The sequence below is a fragment of the Bufo gargarizans genome, chromosome 5, assembly GCF_014858855.1.
Source record: "Bufo gargarizans isolate SCDJY-AF-19 chromosome 5, ASM1485885v1, whole genome shotgun sequence".
Classification (NCBI taxonomy): domain Eukaryota; kingdom Metazoa; phylum Chordata; class Amphibia; order Anura; family Bufonidae; genus Bufo; species Bufo gargarizans.
The window spans coordinates 173,440,115-173,464,908 of NC_058084.1; the positions used below are offsets into that span (position 1 = coordinate 173,440,115).

Genomic DNA, 24,794 nt, shown 5'->3' on the forward strand with positions numbered 1-24,794 from the left:
TAATGCGTTTTGCACGCGTGCGAGAAAAAACGGCATGTTTGGAACCCAAACCCGAACTTCTTCACAGAAGGTGTTGTGTAGATTGTATTATTTTCCCTTATAACATGGTTATAAGGGAAAATAATAGCATTCTTAATACAGAATGCTTAGTAAAATAGGGCTGGAGGGGTTAAAAAAAAATATATAATAATCCACTTATAAGCCTTAATCCACTTGTTCGAGCAGCCTGGCTTCTCTTCTTTCTTCAGGACCTGGGTAAAGGACCTTTGATGACATCACTACGCTCATCACATGATCTATCACCATGGTGATGGATCATGTGACGGATCATGTGATGAGCGCAGTGGCGTCACCACAGGTCCTTTTCCTCCTGCACGGGAAAGAAGAAGAAAGAAGAGAAGCCGGGCTGCACGAACAAGTGGATTAAAGGTGAGTTAAATATTATTATTTTATTTGTTTATTTTACTGTATTAAGAATGCTATTATTTTCCCTTATAACCATTCTTGCGGATGCTTGCGATTTTCACGCAGCCCCATTCACTTCTATGGGGCCTGCGTTGCGTGAAAAACGCACAAAACAGGGCATGCTGCGCCCCTACATTAGACTTTTTTCTAAAATGCACATTCTGTCAGATGAAAACTGTAAAATACAAAAAATAAAAACTGGGCCAGCACAGCCATTTTTGGTTACCTTGCCTAACAAAAAGCGTAATATAAAGCGATAAAAAAAAAAATCACATCTACCCAAAAATAGCACCAATCAAACCGTCATCTCCTCCCGAAAAAAATTAGCCCCTACATAAAACAATCACCCAAAAAATAAAATAAAAGGTCTTTCAGAAAAAGGATACACTTAAAACATGACATTTTTTTCAAAAATGCTTTCATTGTGTAAAACGGATTTTTTATATTTTTTTTAAGTAGGCATATTAGGTATCGCTGCATTTGTAACGACCTGCTCTATAAAAATATCATATGGTCTAGCCCCCCAGGTGAATGGCGTAAAGCAATAAAATAAAAACGGTGTCAAAACAACCAATTTTTTTGGTCACCTTGACCCATAAAGAGTAATATTGAATGATCCAAAAATCATATGTACCCAAAAATGGTACCAATAAAACCATAAACTCTTCCTGCAAAAAAATGATCCCCTGCACAAGATGATTGGCAGAAAAAAAGTATAGCTTTCAGAAAATGGTAACACAGAAAAAAAACACGATTTGTTTTGTTTTGTCCAGGGATGTCATGTGATCACTCCTTTGAAGATGCTTGCTGTGATGCATGCTGGGATTTTTTACTTTCACTTTGAAGCTGCTCCGCCCACATAGCCTCTCATCAATGGGGGAAAGCTATGCTGAACACATTAGAAAAATCATATGTACACAGTATATCTCTCATGATACAAATATCTTGTGGCTTTAGTTATTATATGGGACCCTTTTTTTATTTTTTTTATGCATATGGTGGCCAACCCCTTTAAGCAAAACTGTAAAGGACAGATTCATCAGATTAAAAGCCACAGTTGGTGTAATGACCCATCATCCAAAATAATAATTTTCCCCAAAACCTAAACTGTCAAGCCACTTTCGCTTGCTGAGATGCAGCTGCTGATCGAGCAATGCTACGTAAGAAACCTACCTGCTTTGCAGTGGATGGATTTTTGGCGATTTTGGTGGTTTAGAAGCTTCGATACCAAGAAGCTGTATGTTGCCATTGTCTGAAGCCACAGCTAAGTAATGTGATCCCTGGCAAAATGTCAAGGTTTTAACATGTCCACCGATGCGGGAGTATGTCAGTACCGACCTAAATCACAAAAAGGAAGTGCAATTATACACAGCAGCTAAATCAGCTCACAGGCATGGGGGACCATCCCAACATTTTGTATTATTTACCCGTTTATTAAACATTTACTACATACACAAACTGTATATAAATCTTTCACATTTGCCTCCTTATACGTGCAGGGGTACAGAGCCATGAATGGTAATGTAGCAGTGCTGAGTTAGTCATTATTGTCAACACCGTGTATTAGTGGTTAGCATACACAAGGCTACACATACAATTTGGGAGTTATCTGCACACTGCTGGAGATTAGTTGCCCATGGCAATAAATAAGGTTATCGATTTCATTCTCCAAGGAAGTCTCTGAAAAATGAAACGTGGAATCTAATTAGTTTATCTGGGCAACAACTAGTAAATTTCTCCAAGACTCGCATGGCCGAAAACTAGATTTTTGTACTTGCCGTAAAATCTGTTTCTCTTCCGTTCATTGGGTGACATAGACATTGACCATGGGTATAGCTGTTGCTGCTAGGAGGTGGACACTAAGCACACAAAGTATAAGCTCCTCCCTCTTCAGCTATACCCTTCCTACAGGGACCAAGCTAATCAGTTTAGTGCAAAAGCAGTAGGAGAAGTCAGACATAAGAAAATCCCATTATATGCAAACCAAGAACCACACAGGCCCGAAAAGGCCCATAAACAAAAAACTGGGTAGGAGCCGTGTCCCCCAATGAACGGAAGAGAAACAGATTTTACGGTGAGTACAAAAATCTAGTTTTCTCATCCGTCTCATTGGGGGACACAGGCATTGACCATGGGACGTTCCAGAGCAGTTCCTGTGGGTGGGCCTAACTACATCACCCCTGCCGATTAGAGAACCACTGTTTTCAAAATTCTACACCCCAAAGAAGCGTCAGAAGATGCAAAGGTGTGCACCCTGTAAAACTTAGAAAAAATATGCAAAGACGACAAGGTCGCCGCCTTGCAGACCTGAAGAGCCGAAGCCCCGTGATGCACCGCCCTAGAGGCCCCCACTGCCCGAGCCAAATGAGCAGTCACCTGGAAAGGCAGGGACCCGGTCCTTAACGCGGCAAGCTTCAACAATAGCCAAACAAATCCATCTGGAAAAGGAAGTCTTTGACACTGCCAGCCCTCGTTTCGGCCTCTCTGGAATCACGAACAGTGAATCTGTCCGCCTGAAAGATGCGCTCTGGGACAGATAGATATGCACTGCACGCACCAGATCCAGGGTATGGAGCGACTGTTCTCGAGGATGAGACGGGTCCGGACAAAATGAAGGAAGAATAATCTTCTCATTTAGATGGAATGTCGACACCACCTTCGGCAAGAAGGACTGCACAGGGCGAAGGACCACCTTATCCTGATGGAGGATCAGGGAGGGCAACCGACAGAACCGCAAGTTCCGACACTCTACGGATAGAAGTAATTGCAACCAAAAAAATCACCTTATAAGACAGGAAGCGCAGCGACACCTGCTGCAAAGGCTCAAACGGAGAAGATTGGAGAGCGTTTAGCACTAGATTAGGAGCCCAAGGATCTGACGGAGGACAGAAAGGGGGCGCAGCATGTCTCACCCCCTGCAGACCTTGCTCGCCCATGCTTCAATGGCAGATTTTGCAAATGCTTCCAGCTTCTTATCTTTGATATGAGAAAAAGAAATCCCATCCGCCATTGGCAAGGCAGTATGTTTAGCAAAAACGGGAAACTGGCGGGTCCACTATAGGTGGAGCCGACCATTTCTTAGTCAAATCCTCCATAAAAGGATGTTCAAGTGTTTTGGCAACATGACATGTTTATCAGGGAAATTCCACTCCTTGGAGAGAGAGGAATCAAACTCCTGGTGGTTGGGGAAACACTTGTGCGAGCGAAGGGAACCTTCTAAAGGAAAAACCTGAGCTGGAAGATGACAGAGCGGGATCTTCAACCTGCAGCGTCTCAATAACTGCAGTAATTAAATTGCCCACCATGGAGGATAGTTTGGGCGACTGACCGTCCGGTGAGACAACATCCTCATCTGACCTTCTATCCTCAGAACATGCCTCTTCAGCTGAGGACATGTTGGAGAGAGACTCTCTAGCAGGAGGAGGAGAGGCCGAGGACACGGGAGACACACAACCCTTTTTGGGGGAGGAAGTTCTGGACAGTTTTGTGGGGCGGCCGCGATGGGCAGAGGACTGCCTTGCCGACAAATGCCCCAGCATATCCACAATAGCTTTGTTGGTATTGGAGACATCCTGTGCCACCCTAGAAAGGGAACGTGCTCATTCTGGTTCTTCCGTAGGTTGGGCAGCGGCAAGCAATGGGTCTCAGGCCATGCCCCCTCACTCAGGCCACGCCCACGTCCCCGGCCACCGCAGGGAAGCCTACAGTCGCAGGCTGCACAGAAACTGGGGCCTCGAATAATAATGGACCCGGTTGCCCTAGAACCAAGCCGACACGCCGACATAGGAAACGGTGCTTCATCAGGACAACCCCCGCCCCCTCCTCTCCCGGTGCGCTCCAGAGGACACCGTCAGCCTGGGAGGCCGCAGCAGACGCGCGGCGTGTACAAAGAAAACAGCTACCCCCTTGCTGCAGCAGCATCCCAGGTATGTCAACCCTTAAAGGAGATTGCTGCCCAAGTCCACACGTGGGGAGGAGCGAATACTCTCTGCGGTCCTGGAGGGGGCACTGGAGGTGGTACTGAGGGGTTTACTGGAGGGAGGGTAGAGGGGAGCACTACTCCTACTCACCTGTCCCACGTCTTCTGCCCCCCTGACTCCAGCCGGAACAGGACTTTCGCTGGGGCGGCCGTGGTGATGTGCTTGCTGGCAGGAGACAGAGGTTTTCCTCTGGCCCTCCTTTTCTTCTAGAGAGCGGGAACGAGCAGGGGGTTTGGGTGACCCCCTGGTCTCCCGTCTCCTGGGTGGGAGTGCAGGCAGTTTTTACTCGGACTACCTGAAGCTTCCCGCTATAAAAAAAGAGAGACGAATTTAGTAAATCAGCAGATCTGCAATGCAGGAACGTCTGCCTCCTACAGACAATAAGCTAAAACTGATTAGCTTGGTCCCTGCAGAAAGGGATATAGCTGAAAAGGGAGGAGCTTACACTTTGTGTGCTTAGTGTCTGCCTCCTAGCGGCAGCAGCTATACCCATGGTCAATGTCTATGTCACCCAATGAGACGGATGAGAAATGTGCATTGTTCTTCATAAACAAAGATAAAAATCCTTAAGGGGGTTTCCTATAAATGACACTTTTCACTTATTCACAGGACAATGTCTATCTTTTCGTCATGTAGTGTTGTGCTTCCGTTATTCCTCCCGGAAATCTATAAATAAATTTACAATGTGGTGTAAATAAATAACTAAACAACTGTGTGTTACCATTTCCCTTTTCAAAGGGGTATGTTCCTATACAGTCACTGCTAACTGGACAGTGTGAGATCATGCAGGGACACCCCTCCAAGAGGTAACATCCAGCTGCCAATTTATCCAGATATTTGTAGGAGGAATAACAGAGGAATGCCACAACAAGAGTTATAAGAAACAAAATGATCCAGAATTATCTCATGGAAAGTACAATTAATTGTCAGTGAAGATGACAGATCTTCTTTAATAAATCATTGTGATTTTAGTAAAAATGAGATGAGTCAAGAACTCCTGTCCAGGCACCATATCTATACCTTGTTGTAGTGGTTTTTCCTTCCATTTTCTGACTATTCCAGATTTTTACTGTTCCATCATTTGAGCAAGTGGCAAAAATGGAATGTTCATCAGAAACACGGATCCTGTTTACTGGGCCCTTATGTTCATGTAAATGTGCCACCAGCAAGCCTTTTGGGTGCCATCCTAGGAAAAATACACACTTTTTAAATGAAGGGTCCAAATGTTGGATGAAGCTGACCAACACTTGGTGAAATGGTCAAATACGTCAGCAACAAAAAGTAAACTCCAGCTCCAAAGGTAATGAAATTGTAGTTTATTTGATTATTTACTGCGACTGCGATAGTCACGTTTCGGCCGTAATAACCTTCTTCAGACTTCAGCAAGATAGGAATACAGTTACTAAATAAATATGAGAGTATAGTGAAAAGATGTTGATAATACATCGCAGCAATAATCAAATAAACTGCAATTGCATTTCCTTTGGAGTTTACTTTATTTATCACGTATGGGGTGGGAACCCTGCTCCAAGCCACATTATAACAGAGTGCAACAAGGATCATAACTTGAGAATTGGCTACAGGTGGCGTGTGAGAACTCCATACCAGTGCTTGATACTGCCAAGAAAAGTCAATCCAAAGCAATAGGGCCCAAGATTATATGAAACGTTACTGAACCCTGCAGCATAGGTCGTTACCCTGGAACTTACTGTCATGGAGGACGGCAGCTACGATAATAGCCCTGTCCAAACAATAGTTCCAGTTTAGGGGGTCTGCCAATCACTGGAAATTGACATGGTGATCTCTTTCAATGGTTGAAATAGATATATGTTATACAGTGGTCCCTCAAGATACAATATTTCCAACATACAATGGTCGTTCTGGAACCAACTAATATTGTAACTTGAGGGACCACTGTAGATAGATGCGAGAATCACGTTGCTGACGATTATGATCACAGGCTACCAGAGATTTCCAGAATGAAAAACAGGTCTAGTACACCAGTGCTACAGAACATTATAAGCACTTGGGCATAGATAAGAACGTTTCTGTCCTCAGAATGCTGTGTCGGATTCATTTTTACTAGAATTTTCTTTTATATACCTGTTGGAGGCGGCTTACTCTCCCATTCCGCACTTTCCATCATGTGCTTTGCTAACCTCTCTGCATTGCACTGCTCCCGTTTCTGTTGGATGAGCTGCTGAAGCTCACTTTTACATGTAGTCATGCGGATTTGTAAAGCTGAAGGCTGATATGTGCTGGTGTATATCTGCAACGTGGGTCTCCTTGACTGGATTCCTACTCCTTCAGATGTCTATGACAGATGGAATTAAACATATCAGTTTAGGTTTTGTGCACTAAAAAGTTTTGATTAAATGGTCACTGTACGTTAAAGAAATTTTACATAAAACAACGGCGCAGGTGAATGTAAGAAACTTTGTAATATATGTTAATACAGGATAATGCCTCTTTCTCACTTCTAGTAGCTCATTCCTTCTTCCCGCTCTGTTTTGCATAGAATGCCGTGTAACTTGATCCTTCAGTGAGCTGACAGCCATCTGCTCTCACAAGATAGGCATAACAGACAATGTTTGTAATATATCTTATCAGAGAAAAATAAACTAAGTTTACTATATGCACCTGTACTAACTACTGAAATATGCAAAGTTTGCTGAAAGAACAGTGACTATTCAAAGGGAACCAGCCATCGACTTTATGTTTAACTCACTGAGGGCAACATAAAGTAGTGAGATACATGCTGATTTCCGCAGTCAGTGACTGATGAACTAATATAAGGGGCTGCTGAAAACCAGCAGAATAACCATGGCAGCTTGGGCCTGAAAAAGAGTGAAAGCTGACTGAGAAAAGTCACAGTTAGGCAGTATTTTTTTCCGTTGACGTTCCATTTTTTGCGTTCCGTATACGGAACCATTCATTTTAATGGATCCGCAAAAAAACAAAAACTTAAGGTACTCCGTATGCCTTCTGTTTCCGTATTTCCAATTTTCCGTTCAAAGATAGAACATGTCCTATTATTGTCCTCATAACGTGTGCAAGAGGCCTTAATAATAAGCTGCCTCTCTCCATCTACCAACTGATAATTGGCAGTTCTCTCATTGGTTTTCCCCCTAAGAGAAAACTGCAAATCCTCAGCAGGTGGGCGGGGAGAGCAGGAGCGCATGAATAACCATGACTCGTCCGAGGCAATCATGACTCTTCCAGGCCTGGGCTGCGATGGCTATACTGCTGGTTCTCAGCAACCACTGAATATTAACTTAAGAGTAACAGACTACTGAAATCAGTGCGTCTGCCACTACTTTATACTACTGTCAGTGAGGGCAGGCTCCCTTTAAATTATGTGAAAAATTACCAACTTTAAAAGTATAATATCTGAATGAGAATGACTATTGAAAGTGTAACTGTCATGTCAAAGTCACACGTCAGAGTTTTAATCGGTGGCGGTCCAGGTGCTGAGACCCTTACAGATCTTCTAAAACAAAAAGGAGACGTGCTCAGCCGAGCATTATCTCTCCTCGCTAGAAGAAAACTGGCTGATAGACTAGACAATTGAGTCAATTATCAGCTTGAGAGGAGAAACCAAGCTCGACTGAGAACTTCTGCCTCCTCATTTTATCACTTGATTGATTATTTCAGCAATCGGACCCCCAGAGATCAAAACTTTTGATGTGTCACTATCACACGTCTAAAGTCTTTTAAAACGACAGTTAAACTTAGTACTCCGACCCCTCTACATTTGACGGCATCATAGGGACGAGGATGAGATGCGGAGCTGGATTAAGGAAAACTACATTATCCCGAGATCCGAATCTCCTCTGTACTGTACGGATATCAGACATGGTAGCAAAGATGACAGAGCCATTAATGTTTACCTGATCACTTGTACACATTAGCTACAAACTCTGCTCAAAAATATAATGTTTGCCTTACACAACCTGAGGACACGTCATCAAGTATTACCTGTGGTGAGAAGGACAGGGGGACATTAATGGCAGCAGAAGATTCAGAGCGAAGAGACTTCGTGGCTTCCTGGTCAGTGGGAGGCAGAGTTCTTACAGTCTGAGTTATGTTTGCTGGTTCCATTGCACCAAACATGCTCTTCCACTCTTCATTTACATTCGAATCTTGCTTTACATGCTTTCGTGCTAGAATGTAAGGGATACATAAAGTATAGACGCTAGTGATCCACTCAGCAAATGTAGCATTTTTAGAACATATCACCCACTAAGTGAAGCATTTCAGCTTTTGCCCTCTCCTAAACGATCTTCTAAGCTTATGCAGGAGCACATCAAAGTTGAACTTTAGAAGGTTATTCAGAAAAGGAAAACAGATTTAGACAGACAGCCAGCCTGACCGGTTTCACTATGAATGGCGTTATGCAGCTGCTGTGTACTGTGAAACACAGAAGATGCAGAAACCAAATGAAGCAACATTCTTATTAAAAATCTGTAACAAAAATCATGGCACAATCACTGCTGGCTGAATAATCGTCATCTCGTGATCTATGTCTATGGGCTTAGGATTTATTTTTGGCCATGGACAGAAGAAGCACAAAATTAATGATTCACAAACCATGTTACATGGAATATGAAATGGTAAGCAGGGTCATTTAAAGCCACCACGTTCTATGACTTACGGCGCTTATCTTCTGTGTCCAATTTTACTTTCACAAGATCTGACTGTCTTCCACTTATACCCAAGGTCTGCAGGTCAATCACTCCTTTTAAAGAGTTCTCATGAATGTGACTCTGATCTGCCACGTTTGCCTTGGCTTTGTTGGACTTTAACATAAAATCCTTAAGAGCCAAAAGCTTATCTTCCTCATCTTCTGTCATTCCCTGATTGAATAATAAGAGAAAAATTATTGACATGAAGAAAGGGTAGTATGAAGAAGTACGTAGAAAGGGTAGTATGAAGAAGTACGTAGAAAGGGTAGTATGAAGAAGTACGTAGAAAGGGTAGTATGAAGAAGTACGTAGAAAGGGTAGTATGAAGAAGTACGTAGAAAGGGTAGTATGAAGAAGTACGTAGAAAAGGTAGTATGAAGAAGTACGTAGAAAGGGTAGTATGAAGAAGTACGTAGAAAGGGTAGTATGAAGAAGTACGTAGAAAGGGTAGTATGAAGAAGTACGTAGAAAGGGTAGTATGAAGAAGTACGTAGAAAGGGTAGTATGAAGAAGTACGTAGAAAGGGTAGTATGAAGAAGTACGTAGAAAGGGTAGTATGAAGAAGTACGTAGAAAGGGTAGTATGAAGAAGTACGTAGAAAGGGTAGTATGAAGAAGTACGTAGAAAGGGTAGTATGAAGAAGTGAGAAGTACGTAGAAAGGGTAGTATGAAGAAGTACGTAGAAAGGGTAGTATGAAGAAGTACGTAGAAAGGGTAGTATGAAGAAGTACGTAGAAAGGGTAGTATGAAGAAGTACGTAGAAAGGGTAGTATGAAGAAGTACGCAGAAAGGGTAGTATGAAGAAGTACGCAGAAAGGGTAGTATGAAGAAGTACGCAGAAAGGGTAGTATGAAGAAGTACGTAGAAAGGGTAGTATGAAGAAGTACGTAGAAAGGGTAGTATGAAGAAGTACGTAGAAAGAGTAGTATGAAGTATGTCCAAACTCTTGCAAGAACAAATAGGGATATCACTGAAGGCAAGAATCTAAAACGTAACTTTTATTACATACAATAAAATCATATAACTTGGATCCATAAAGATCCTATACACCGCAATAAGCTATCACCAAAAACCACATGGGCTCAGGCAGTGGGATGAGTACTCAGGGAGACTGTGTGAAATAAATATATAAGACTGTCCCTGATCTCACCCTCCAAACTGCTCAGCCCGGGGACGCACCTTAGTGGTAGATGCTCCCCGTCCTCGTGCCTAGGACTGCACTTTCCTTATTATGTCCTTGGCCTATCCTTCGGACACTGTTTATTATACCTTAGTACAGCCAGTCCCAGAATGCACACCTATATAGTCAGCCCCGATGAGTTTCCTCCTTCAGATGGACAGAGGATTTCTCAGGGGATTAGACCGAAAAGTTAAACAGCATAAAAAAGCAAAAAACAATAACACATCTGCTGATCCACATATCGGGTCTGTGAGTATATGACTCATCTGGCAACACCCAGCATAATGGTAGGATAACCTTATTATCTGCTATCCTCTACGTATAAGGTGGCCTTATAATGACACATGGTATGAATAACTATTTGTGGATCTGGTTTCATTGTATCTTATTGTTTTTTGCTGTTTAACGTTTCAGTTGAATCCCCTGCGGAATCCTCTGTCCATCTGGAGGAGGAAACGCGTCGGGTCTGACTATATAGGTGTGCATTCTGGGACTGGCTGTACTAAGGTATAATAAACAGTGTCCGAAGGATAGGCCTCGGACAGAATAAGGAAAGTGCAGTCCTAGGCACGAGGACGGGGAGCATCTACCACTAAGGTGCGTCCCCGGGCTGAGCAGTTTGGAGGGTGAGATCAGGGACAGTCTTGTATATTTTTTCACGCAGTCTCCCTGAGTACTCATCCCACTGCCTGAGCCCATGTGGTTTTTGGCGATAGCTTATTGCGGTGTATAGGATCTTTATGGATCCAAGTTATATGATTTTATTGTAGGCCATACACATTAGACTAAGGAGGAAGCTGCCGATTTCAGTGGTCAGCGTCGACCATGCATTAGATTTTCGTCTGATACTGGTTCAGCGGATGTTGAGGGGATTGGACATGTTGAATTTCAAAATGCCTGATCCTTTGTTCTCAAGGGAAAAAAACTGCCATTAGTTTCTGCATCAGCTTATTCCCTCTCTGCTTACCAAACACAGCACCATACATTGTATTGCAGCTGTGCTTGATATCGTGCTCAGCCCTATTCACTTCAATGGGGCTGAGCGCGACACCTAGCACAGCTGCAATACAATGTACGGTGCTGTGTTTGGTAGGCTGCGCAAAGGCCGCAGCGCTCACAGGAGCACCCGTGCCTTCTCAAACAGCTGATCGGTGTGGGTCCTAGGTGTCGGACCCTCACCGATCAGTATCAAAATCCTGGAAAACAACTTTAAACCTGGAATGCAGCAGGAAAGCAAGATGAGGCATTGTTCACACTGCTATAATGGCATCCATTTTTTACATTTCGTCTCCATTATGATTTCCCCCATTCACTTACAACGGGTCATTCAGGTTTTCATTTTTTAATGACTGGAATAGTGTAGCATATTGTGTTGTGATGGCCATCAAAGATCCACGGAAACCAGACAAAACAGAGGAAGGAAGCGATCTTCCTTTTACAGTCCCACCTACATATTAGTCTATTGTCAGCTGAACCTGCAGTTTTTACTGGGACCGGCCAACAATCAAATGTGATAGATGATGAAGATCGGGCGCTTTGAATTTAAAAGGGGTCTCCAGGACTACAAAAAGATGGCTGCTTTCTTCTTAAAACTGCATCACAACTGTCTACAGGCTGTGTTTGGTGTTACAGCTTTGCCCCGTTCACTTAAATAGAGCTGAGCTTCAATACCAAATAATTTACTTACCGTAAAATCAGCGACAGCACCCTAGGTATACACCCAGCTATCACTAGAAGGCGACACTAGATATGAAAAAGGTTGGCTCCACACAGGTGGGCTATACCCTCTCCACAGACACTAGGCTAATCAGTTTGTACCAATAGCAGTAGGAGAGAGAAACAAAAGCAAAGAACCAACATGTCCTGGACCAGGGAAGGAAAGAACAGCAGCCCGGTGACAGAAAGAGAAATGAAAACAAAGGGTGGGATCTGTGTCTCCCAATAAATTGAACGAGAAACCGATTTTACTGCAAGTACAAAAATCCAATTTTCTCGTTAACGTCATTAGGGAACACAGCACCATGGAACATCCCAAAGCAGTCCCGAGGGTGGGAAAAAAATCTCATGCAAAAAGTTGGGCACACAGGTGCAGGAGAACCATGTGACCCAACAGGACCAGGAGAGGCCATAGCATGAGATGGTAGATAGAAAACTAAGGAAGTGAGCCGAGAGGCTCCAGGACTAGGAAGAGTCCAAAGAAAAAAATTGTGGGAGACTGCCAAGATCAAGTGCCCGGGAAAAAATGCCATATGCAAGAAAAGAACAAAAGGGAAACACCCACCTCCACCCAAGGTGGGAAAAATAAAGAAGCTAGAGGATAGGGAGCAGGGCTAGATGTCCTGCGCAAGAACCGAGAGTTGAACAAGTGCGCACTAGAGACCCAGAGGATCTGGAAGAACCAGGGCTCCCCCTGAAGAAACAGGAGAGCGCACAACCGGAAGGCGTCTGTTGGTAATGGCCTAGCGCTCTGCATATAGAAGGAGGCTCCAGGAGGAGGATCTATATGAGGACACACCCAAAAAGAAAAATTAGACCATGAAGGAACCTGGCAGGAGAGAAAATGCCTGGGAAAGGACAGGAGCAGTCCTGAACCAAGGAAAAAAACCTTCCTGGAGACAAGCTAAAGGAAGACCCTGTGGACCGCCCCTCCGCAAAAGGAAGGCGATTCCATAAGGCCTGGAAGCAAAGGAACCCGACCAGTAAGAGGACCCAGCAAGAAAAAAAAACTCAAAATTTTCTCAGACCAAAAACATCCGTGGCAAACACTATGTGAAGGCCAGGGTAGAGAGGAAACAAGGAAGCAATGGAGGCTTCAACGATTGAGAGAAAAAATAGTAAAGACTCACCATGGGAAGGGAAGCAAGCCTCCTTCCATTGCAAGGCAGGTGGGAAAAGAGAAACACCCTTTGAGAAGGTGGAAACCCCATCCTGCCAGAGAAAGCAGCTTACCTCTCGGGGAGAAGGGGGTCCTTGGTAATGGCCAGGAGAAGGGAACATAAAGACATGGTTCCCACACAAAGAAGGTGAGAATCGGGCCTCAGAAAAACTGGAACAAAATAGCACTGAAATGTAAGACCAGAGAAATCACTGGCTACATGAAGTCTCAGGAAAAAATAAACCACTCACAGGCCCTGGTAATACAAGTGGGGACACACTTATCTGAGAGATATTGGAGTAGAAGAGAGAGGACTCCAAACAGCCTTAGGAGGAACAGTTCTCAAATCGAGTGAAAGCTCCATCCCAGAAGTGGCCAATATGAATGTAAATTGCAAACTGGAGCAACAAACTCCCAGGTACCAGGACCTGAACCTGGAGAGATGGGAAGAGAGGTTAGAATCTCAAGAGGGAAACAAGCCTATGGGGACTCAGGAAGGAAAAGAACTAAACCAGGCCCAAAGAAGCAGCTGTCATACAGAGCATATGCGGTCAGAGATGCCACAAGTATCTTCCCCAGAGGGAACCGGCCAGCTAGATGGTCAGGGACTCCAAGCAGGAATACCCAGTCAGAGGCCCAAGTAGGGTCCACAGAACTGGACAACATGAAGACAATAACAGCCAGATTATCAAAGGAAAAATGAAATGTAGCAACCATAGGGAAAAAAAACATCAGCCATGGTTAATTAAAGGGACACTGACAGGGCCAATAAGCATATTGAGGTATATATATATGGCAGTACAGGTCTTATAATGGGTATTACAATCATCTAAGTATCCCCCCTGTCCACATTATACATACAGTAAACTTAAGTTTTATAACCTGCTCCAACGGTCTTCAATCTGCCCAAGGGGCGGCGTTTCACCTCTCTTGCGCCCAGCCAGCCTCCCCCAACTGCCGCTTTGAAGCGCCCCCCAGCTCATGAATATTCCGTTTTTTCGGGGGCGGCTTCTGCGGTCCCCGCTCTGAAGCGCTGCGCTTAACAGTGCCCGGCGCATGCGCCGGATCTTGTGAAGTCCGGTACAGTAAGCGCCGCCCAGCTCATCAATATTCACTTCGCTGGGCGGCGCTTACTGTCCCCGACTTCACAAGATCCGGCGCATGCGCAGGGCACTGTTCAGCGCAGCGCTTCAGAGCGGGGACCGCAGAAGCCGCCCAGCAAACTGAATATTCATGAGCTGGGCGGCGCTTCAAAGCAGTGGACATTTATGGACATTTGTCTTTGACCACCCAGAGAGATTCTGTATGGTGGAAGACCGCCTGAAGCTCTGTTCCAAGTGAGAATCAGTGCAGAGGAGTCCCCCGATGAGGCAGAAGAGACCTGAGGCGTTTCCCTCAGTGCTAGTCCCGTCCTGGGAGGAAACCAGGATGCAGGGAATGAGTGGGACCTATAAGGGGCGACCCTAGGCCGCTACTGGACTCTGCCCCCTGATATGGACAGAGGCAGGAAGCAAAGCACTCCTGGGGGGGGTGGAGGTGAGGGACCCATGTGGGGAGAAGGTGACCCCTGAACAGAGTTTAGGGTACCCTGAATGAGCCCAGGATCCAGTCAACCCCTTGCAGACCAGCCAGGCCGATAGCACAGCAACCCCCAGGCACCGCAGGAGCAGATGCAACCCAGGGGAGGAATGGAGGGCAAGGGGGACCTGCCACATGGATCACCGAACAGGGGCCCAAGATAATACGTCCCACCAATGACGCTACATGCGGGCGGGGGCACTGTGTAGACGGGATAAGCACCCTCTGGGAAGAAGGACATCTCGTCCTCCCACTGGAAATTCCATACAGAGACCTCTAGAAGGCCATGAGGGAGGCAACACCCCTAGAAATAAAACAAGAAGCCAGAAAAAATGGCGGGAACAGTTTGGCCTAGTCCCGGCAGAAGCCGGGGGCTAGAGTAGATAGTGTAGCCGAAAATGAGGCGCCCCCGGCGGACTGATGCTGCAGGGTGCTGGGAAGCGGAAAACAGCTCCAAAAGGCTACAAAAAAGGGTAGGCACGGAAAGGGGTTCAAAGCGACCCCCAATGGTGAGAAAAATGACCCAACAGAACCCCTGGATGGCAGGGGAAAAAAAAAAAAAAAAAATCAGAAAACAGATGCAGCCTTGTCACAGGAGCAGGGGACTAAAGTAGATGCCGCAGCCGAAAATGAAGCACCCTAAGCGGGCGGACACCGCGGGACCTGGGTAGGGGAGGAAGGAATGCCCTTAGGGGGGGGGGTCATAGCGACCCCCATATAGAGAGAAAATGAGCCACACAGAGATCCTGGATGCCAGGAAAAAGGCGGAACTGGAGCGGCCTAATCCAGGCACAAGCCGGGGACTAGAGTAATTAGGAGGCTGAGGAAGGGAAGGATGACCAGGGGGGAGGGGACCACGATGGAGGATGGATGGATGGGAGGGAAGGAGTCCCTAACTAGGGTAGGGAGCATACTCACCATCTGGCGTCTTTGGGCGCCGCAGGGTCACCCCTTCGGTAAACTAGCACTACAGTGGGATTAGCGCTACTCCACTGCGGATGCAGTAATGAGGGACTGGGGGACCGGCGAGGTGCCGAGGTAGGCACCCACAGGGGGTGCTACTAAAGCGGACTTCCATGATGAAGACCCCCTGCTGCAGGATAAAACCTGCACCGGTAAAGTGAAAAGAAAAAAGAAAAAAGAAAAAAAAAGTAGCAGCAATGCCTGCAGGAGAAGAGCAGGTCGTGTCTGCCTCCTACAGACACTAGACTAAAACTGATTAGCCTAGTGTCTGTGGAGAGGGTATAGCCCACCTGGGCGGAGTAAACCATTTTCATCTATAGTATCACCTCCTAGTGGTAACCTGGCGTATACCCATGGTGCTGTGTCCCCCAATGACATTACCGAGAAACCTCTGTTCTCCTTGCAGATGAGCTTCTGCCAGAGGTGAAACTTTCTCTTCTCTCCCCATTGAAAACATATACATGCATGGCCAAACCGAGCATGCATGTGTATGGGGGAGATGAGAGAGATAGCTGTTAACTGAATGCTCATACAGAAATCTTAACACCACTAACCTACCTAATGTTCACATACAGTGTGAAATGTATCAACATGGGGCTTTTACTCCGTGTGTCACCTCTGACAATAAAGAAGGTGAAATCAATGACAGAATAGAGAATTGTTTTTAATGGGGGGCAATGACCAATGCCGCTTTTATCAGCAAGCTGAAAAAAGAAGTGTCCTGCCCTAACTTACCCTGGTTTTAGCGCTAAAAGCAGAGACCGCGCACTGGATAGCCCATTGAATGGACAATCAGCAGGCGCATCAGTACCTCAGCCTTGGGTGCCACAGACAATATACTCATCAGAATTTTTCTGTGTGGTATTTTGTCTGTGTGAATATACCTGAACAAAAAATCAGCAGTAAATTAATTATGTGTGAACATGGGTTAACGCATATTAATCTAGTCCCCAAGAAGGTCAACAAAGGGTCTCCTATAATCATAAGTACAATAGAAAAAGTCCTTTCATCGTGATAAAGAACAGGTTGGGTGCAAGTCATCAGTTGGGTAGCTGTGACTTTAATATTTCCATACCTGTGATAGCAGTTTCTTCAAGAGCTGGGCCACTGCTGGATCTTCAGCAGGAGGACACTCAAGAAGAGTACCATTCCTCTTCCTCTGACGCATCTGTAGATGTCTGAAGAGGCTGGCAATGTCCTTTGATCGCAGAGCATAGTCAAATATTGACCTGCTTACAGGTTCCTTCAGCACACTCAGAAGAACGATTTCCTTGTCTATCTGTAATTGTAAAATTAAAAAGTAAAATCACCATAAAATAAGAACTACTAGGATCAGCAATTCCTTGATGAACAGAATTCATATGTGATATAAACCAGTGGTAAACTTATAATCTGGTCCATCAAGGTTCTGAATTAGAGTCTATCATTTTGATAGGAAGACTAGATCAACCTGCTTCACTGTTTTCTCCTATCAAATCTAAAGAGACTGACAACAGAAGCGTAAGCACAGCCTTAATTTATTAAAAGGGTTTTCCAAGACCTTATAACTGATGACCTATCCTCTGGATAGGTCATTATTATCTAATTGGTGGGGGTTCGACACCTAGGACCCCTGCCGATCAGCTGATTGAGAAGGCACCACGTACATTGTATAGCGCCTGTTCTTGGTATCACAGCTCAGCCCTATTCACTTTTATGGGGCTGAGCTGCTCCTAGGCCACATGACCTAGAAAAAGATGAGAGAAGGCCACAGAGCCCACAGGAGTGCCACTGCCTTCTCAAAAAAGCTGATCAGTGGGGGTCCTGGGTGTAGGACCCCTACCGATCCGATATTGATAATCTATCGAAAAGACAGGTCATCAGTATCAAAATCTGGGAAAACCCCTTTAACTCCTTCTTGACATGGCTATTGTCCGTTTTTTACCCCCTTGATTCCCAGAGCCATAACTTCTTTATTTTTCTGTCCACATAGCTGTATGAGGGCTTGTTTTTTTTCCAGGACCAGTTGTACTTTGTAATCAAACCATTTAATATTGCATTTGATGTAGTGGAAACTGGACGAAAATTCCAAATGGGGTGGAATTGGGGGGGGGAAGCTATTCCGCCACAGTTTTATGGGTTTCTTTTTTACCAGGTTCTCTATGCAGTAAAATTTTATATACATTTTCATGTGTTTTAATACTGAAAATAAATGTAAAAGATTTTTCCTATTCATCACCATATTCTGATCACCATACGTTTTTATAGTTATGTCTACGGAGTTGTGCGAGGGCTCAGTTTTTGCATTCTGATCTGTAATTTTAGTTGAACACTTTTTTTATGTGTATGACTTGTTGAACACTTTTATTCAATTTATTTGGGGAGATAAAGCGATAAAAAAAAACGGTGAATCAACCATTTAAAAAAAAATTATAATTCCCTTATGCCATTCACCACATGGGATAAATGTTTTTATATTTTACGTTTTCAGATGGGCTGATGCCCATGTTTAATTTATTTATTATTTCTTTTTATTTAGGGGAAAAAGGGGGATTTGATTTTTTTTCCCATATTTTTAAAAACCTTTATTATATGGTAATGAAATTTTATTAATTACAGAATACAAAGATCAGTTTATTCCAATGCAGTGCTACCACCTGCAGGCCTGCATGTGAATATATCAGCAATAGCCCTAGAAAACCTTTTACAGGCTTTGGCCTATTACAACTATGGAACTCCTTCCCTGATCGTAGCAAAAGGAATGCTTTCCTGAACGAGAAGTGGACACTTCAGTTTTTTTGGCTTTCAGATGCTGTGGTCACATTTGAACATGGCATCTGAGGGGTTAAATGTCTGCGACCAGTGTTATTGCTGACTGGAGACATTAGCCACGGGTGTCTGCTGTGTACTGCTGTGAGCGGCCATTATCTTTAAAGACCCACCATGCGTCGTACATGTACAGCAGATGTCGGAAAGGGGTTAAAGGTGGAACATAAACAGGTAAATACATCCTCTTAGTAAAACGATGGGTCACTCACTAGACTGATTCTGTCATTTTTCTAAACTCTCTATCCGGTTTTCAGGAGTCCACTCAATACAATGCATGCTCCGTGGACTCCTCATAATCACAGGCTTCGGGTTCTACCCGCTTCCACTGACTGACTTAAAGGGCGTGACCCAGCATTTCTGATAAGGTAGCTACCAACAGTTTATGTTGTCCTCATTCAGGTCAGGATCAAGCTGGTGACAGAGTCCCTAATATAACCGATACTTTTTTGGGGGGTACTTGGTTGGAACATGTTGTCACTAAGGGTACTTGGTTTGGATAGGTTGAGACACTGCACTATCTACCACTGGGCAGGGAACTGACCTCTCATGATGCAAGGTTCATACCTGAATAATAGGTTGGGTGATAAACGGATGTAGATATGGCATTAACTTACAGTACACATCAGCAATGTTTAACTGCTGAGCAACTGTAGTAATGAACCCCACTGCTCCATAGCGTATCCATAGGTTTGGGTGGCACAAAAAGGGTGCTGAAAGATAAATTAAGAAAACATGTAATACAAGACCATCCCAGTAGATTACATCCAGAACAACCAGAAAATAGATGAGGGCCCATCAGCTTTGTTTTTTCTCACAAAAAAGAATTGTATATTTCAAAAACGACACCTTCCTATATTTTATACAACAGTCTAATGTATTGGTAGCCTCCACTAAATGAGTGGAATAGACTCTGCCACTGCTTTCGTGAATTGTAATTAAAGAGGACCTTTCACCGATTTTTACACTGTGAACTAAGAATACAGACATAGAGAGCAGCGCCCGGGGATCTCACTGCACTTACTGTTATCCCTGGGCACAGCTCTGTTCTCCTGCTATGCCCTCCGGTATCTCCGGCCACTAAGTTATAGTAGGCGGAGTCTGCCCTTGTTCTGCTCTAGCGCTGGCCAATCGCAGCACAGCCGGCACTACAGAAGAACAAGGGCAGACTCCGCCTACTATAGCTTAGTGAACGGAGATACCGGAGGGCATAGCAGGAGAACGGAGCGGCGCCCCGGGGATAATAGTAAGTGCAGTGAGATCCCCGGGCGCTGTTCTACATGTCTGAATACTTAGTTCACAGTGTAAAAATCGGTGGAAGGTCCTCTTTAAAGGGTTGTCTGCTTTGGGCGACTACTTTTTTGGGTACGTCCCCGGACAGCTAGCTGATCGCAGGGGAGGAGTGTCCTGCAGCTAATATTAATAGATTTTCTACTGATGACAGGTCATCAGTATCAGATCAGTTGGGGCCCGACACCTGGGACCCCCACCGATCAGCTGTTTGAGAAGGCACTGGCGTTTGCAGTAGTGCCACAGCCTTCTCTCAGCTCCCCTCATGCACTAAATGGCTCTCTGCTCTGCCTACTAGAGAGGACCTCCAATACTATGTGCCAACGCCCAAATAGATTTTCAGACCTTTTCAAACCTGCTGAAAATGATGCAATCCATGTACCGTGGCCCAATCACCATTTTTTTTTTTTGTGAGTTGTTCTCTCTACTGTATCCATTTAGTAAGAAAATGGTGTATCAGTAGTAACAAGTCAGAGCAAATGGACTTTAATATTTTCTTGAAGATGTTTCGCTAGTCATCCAACTGTCTTTCTAAATTAGAATGGCTTGTACAAGAAATTCTGGTGACTTGTGCTTTAGTTATGGATGTAAGATGTTGATTGCATTTGCATGGCTGAAGCTTTTAGGTGTGATTAAACGGTCTCGGGAGAGGTGTTAGAGCAGCAGTGGAAGTGGCAGACAATAGAGGTCACACCCCTCCACCTCTAACCAGTCCTCCTGATCCTGAATGAGGACCTTCACAGGCATATAAAAATGGCGATTTCTTCTTTTTTTTCTATTGTTCCCTATAGGTTTGCACAAATTACATATTTCAAGGCACAAGAACACATTCACCCAGCTATCTACTCTTTTCACCATCTACAGGATAGTCACTACAGTGACCCTTTGGTGAGCAAAGTATTGTACACATGTACTGTGAGTCGCAGGCACTTATGTAGGGTTCATGCTACATGAGATCTTACTGCTTTAAAGGGAGTCTGTCACCTAATCTGAGCCTTTTAGTCCGCTCAGGTTATAGACTCCTGTGATCTCATTACAACGGTAACTTTATTTGTTTTGTCCCTCGCTGAGATCTTCAAAATAAGACTTTTTAAACTTATGCTAATAAGTTTCGGCAAATGCCCAGGGGCAGCGTTACTGCAGCAAGTGCCCAGGAAACCACACCTCTTTCGCCCCTCTGGCCCGCCCTTGTCTCCTATTATTACCTCCTCCTCTCCCTCCCAGAACTCGCGTCTGCGCCGCTCCACACTTGTCCTGCACCTGCGCACTGCTGTGCCTATTATGGGCAGAGGAACAAGTAGTTGGACTGCACATGTGCTGGCGGCGCAGGCGCAAGATCTGTGAGGGAGAGGAATAATAGGAAAAAAGGGCGGGCCAAAGGGGTGAAAGAGGTGGTTTTCTGGGCACTTGCTGCAATAACGCCGCCTCTGGGCACTTGCTAAACCTCATAAGCATACTAGGGCTGCAACGATTAATCGATGTAATCGATTATATTCGATAACTGGATTCGTTGTCGACGAATCCAGTTATCGAATAATCGCCGATTCGTTGCTATTCGGGCGGGCGGGTGGTCGCTGCATCTTTATTTTACCTTTTTACAATGACGCTCCCGCTCCTGTAACAGCCAGGCAGAGCGGACGGCGGCGTAACGTCACTCACTCACGTGACACGCCTGCTCCGCCTCCTTCATTCATGAAGTGGGCGGAGCAGGCGCGTCACGTGATTGAGTGACGTTACGCCGCCGTCCGCTCTGCCTGGCTGTTACAGGAGCGGGAGCGTCATTGTAAAAAGGTAAAATAAAGATGCAAGCATCGGGGCCGGGGCTGTTAGGGGGAAGGGGGAAGGGGGAATCTGTCTATGGCACTGCTATGGGAAGGGGGGTCTGTGTATAGCACTGCTATGGGGAGGGGGGAGGATCTGTCTATGGCACTGCTATGGGGAGGGGGGTCTGTGTATAGCACTGCTATGGGGAGGAGGGGGGGTCTGTGTATGGCACTGCTATGGGAAGGGGGTCTGTGCACTGTTATGAGGAAAGGGATCTGTGCACTGTTATGCCCATAACAGTGCACATATCCCCCTCTCCATAACTACGCCGTCCACAGATCCCCCTCTCCATAACTACGCCGTCCACAGATCCCCCATAACAGTGTCGTCCACAGATCCCCCATAACAGTGTCGTCCACAGATCCCCCATAATAGTGTCGTCCACAGATCCCCCATAATAGTGTCGTCCACAGATCCCCCATAATAGTGTCGTCCACAGATCCCCCATAATAGTGTCGTCCACAGATCCCCCATAATAGTGTCGTCCACAGATCCCCCATAATAGTGTCGTCCACAGATCCCCCATAATAGTGTCGTCCACAGATCCCCCATAATAGTGTCGTCCACAGATCCCCCATAATAGTGTCGTCCACAGATCCCCCATAATAGTGTCGTCCACAGATCCCCCATAATAGTGTCGTCCACAGATCCCCCATAATAGTGTCGTCCACAATTTGTTTTAATATGGCCTTTGAACATAATTTTTCAAGTAAGATCACATAAACCTCTCTGTTTTGTAATTTTGTCGTTTTTCCCGATTAATCGATTAATCGTAGAAATTAATCGGCAACTAATCGATTATTCAAATAATCGTTAGCTGCAGCCCTAAAGCATACAGTGAGGAACAGAAGTAGTTGAACACCCTGCGAAGTTCTCCCACTTAGAAATCATGGAGGGATCGGAAATTCACATTGTAGGTGCATTCCAACTCTGAGAGACAGAATTTAAAAAATAATTTAGGAAATCACATTGTATGATTTTTAAAGAATTTATTTGTCTTGCACTGTTGAACACAAGTCGTTGTCATGTTGGAAGACCCAGCCAACACCCATCTTCAATGCTCTGACTGAGGGAAGGAGGTTGTTGCTCAAAATCTCACAATAAATGGCTCCATTCATCCTCTCCTTAATACAGTGCAGTCCTCCTGTCCCCTTTGCAGAAAAGCCCCCCCAAAGCATGATGTTACCACCCCCTTGCTTCACACTAGGCATGGTGTTTTTGGGATGCAACTCATCCTTCTTTTTCCTCCAAACACGACAAGGTTTAGACCAAAAAGTTCTACTTTGGTCTCATCTGTCCACATGCTTTTCTCCCATGCCTCCTCTGGATCATCCAGATGGTCATTGGCAAACTTCAGACGGGCCTGGACATGTGATGACTTGAGCAGGGGAACCTTCCGTGCAATGCACGAGTTGAAACCATGATGGCGTAGTGTTCTACCGACAGTGACCTTTGAAACTGTGGTCCCAGCTCTCTTCATGTCAATGACCAGCTCTTCCCTTGTAGTTCTGGGCTGATTCCTCACTTTTCTTATCAGTGAAACCCCATGAGGCAAGATCTTGCATGGAGCCCCAGTTCGAGGGAGACCGACAGTCGTCTTTAGCCACTTCAATTTTCTAACAATTGCTCCAACAGCTTGGCAATTGCCCCGTAGCCCTTTCTAGCCTTGTGGAGGTCCACAATCTTTGGTCTTGCCCATGGTAGTAGTTGGCGTCTGACTTACTGTGGGGTGGACAGGGGTCTTTAAAGAGCTCAGACAAGTGCTACTAAGTTAGATTAATGAATGGAGTAGAGGTGGACTTTTTAAAGGCACAGTAACAGGTCTTTGAGAGCCAGAATTCTTGCTGTTTCTCAGGTGTTCAAATACTTATGTTCAGCAGTGCAAGACAAATTCTTTAAAAAATCATACAATGTGATTTCCTGAATTTTTAATTTTTTTTATTCTGTCTCTCACAATGGGAATGCACCTACAATGTGAATTTCAGACCACTCCATGATTTCTAAGACGGAGAACTTTCAAAATCGCACGGTGTTCAAATACTTCTGTTCCTCACTGTAAGTTTAAAAAGTCTTTTTTTGAAGATCTTGGTGAGGGACAGAACAAATAATGAGGGCACAGGAGTCTATAACCTGATCTGAGCGGTCTAAAAGGCTACGATTAGGTGACAGATTCCCTTTAAACCAAAAAATTATAATAAAAAAATAGAGGAAAATAGTCTGTCATAAAAACATATTGAGTATACATACCAATGTCACAAGAGAATTCATATATATGGGGTTTTTGAAGAAGTCCCAGTTGGCACATACAAGTGAGGGCATTAAGAGCCTTAAATATCACAAACTCTTCCACATCGCTCAGCCCTTGCTGGAGAAGTGGTTTTAAGATGGAAGAACTCTGCCAGCCCACATATGCAGCAACCCCTGAAAGAATGAGATCAACTCAGATGTGAGGTTACAGACACAGAGCGCAAGACTCCCCTACTAAACAAGTCAAGAAACTTAGCTTCACAGTCATATTAAATGGAAAAAAAAATATCTGAAGAAAATAACCTTGAAGTCTCTCCTGGGATTCAAACCTGGGATCTCTACATGCAAAACCAAATGGTTACCACTAAGCTGTAGCATTACCACAAACCTTCTAAGCCTAGAAAAGACATGCTTCTCTAACACATATTACTGGTAACTTTCTAATTGTATATTGTGCTGGTAAATAAAGAATATAAGTCAATACCGAAAACGACCATAGGTGTCCCTATTGCCAAAACTTAGTGTATCAATAGATAGAGTGGCTAAAAAAAGGGGGTACACCTAATCAAATAACCCAGTACGAGCTCCCAAGTGTACAGAACAACTAAGACAAAAAAAATGGAGCTCACATGATACCCATATAAAAACCATTGTATTTTATTAAGTCCTGATACGTAACAAAATATACCATTAAAAAGGGGGGGAAGTGGCAGAACAGACACCATTGCGGCAATACACACACCACAAAAATGTCATGTATAGGGGAAAAAAAAAAAATATCAATGTCCCATACGTATAAATAAATATATGAAGTAATGTACTAGTAAAAGTTGACATAAGAGCGAGTCAATGATAGCAGAAGTCATAAACAATACATAGTATGAGGAAATTGGCAACCTGAA

General features: G+C 44.6%; 1 protein-coding gene across 1 annotated transcript in view; it reads right to left on the bottom strand.

Annotated features, from left to right (window-relative positions):
• Window positions 1-24,794, bottom strand: part of PIK3R4 (phosphoinositide-3-kinase regulatory subunit 4) — a 69,730-nt gene that overhangs the window by 14,818 nt on the left and 30,118 nt on the right. Inside the window, exons 7-14 of the mRNA XM_044293318.1 lie at window positions 23,893-24,066; window positions 19,099-19,244; window positions 16,802-17,005; window positions 9,100-9,301; window positions 8,424-8,608; window positions 6,549-6,759; window positions 5,466-5,631; window positions 1,639-1,803 (exon numbers count right to left, since the gene is read on the bottom strand). Coding sequence (XP_044149253.1) covers window positions 1,639-1,803; window positions 5,466-5,631; window positions 6,549-6,759; window positions 8,424-8,608; window positions 9,100-9,301; window positions 16,802-17,005; window positions 19,099-19,244; window positions 23,893-24,066 — 1,453 coding nt within the window. The remainder of the gene's footprint in view (window positions 1-1,638; window positions 1,804-5,465; window positions 5,632-6,548; window positions 6,760-8,423; window positions 8,609-9,099; window positions 9,302-16,801; window positions 17,006-19,098; window positions 19,245-23,892; window positions 24,067-24,794) is intronic.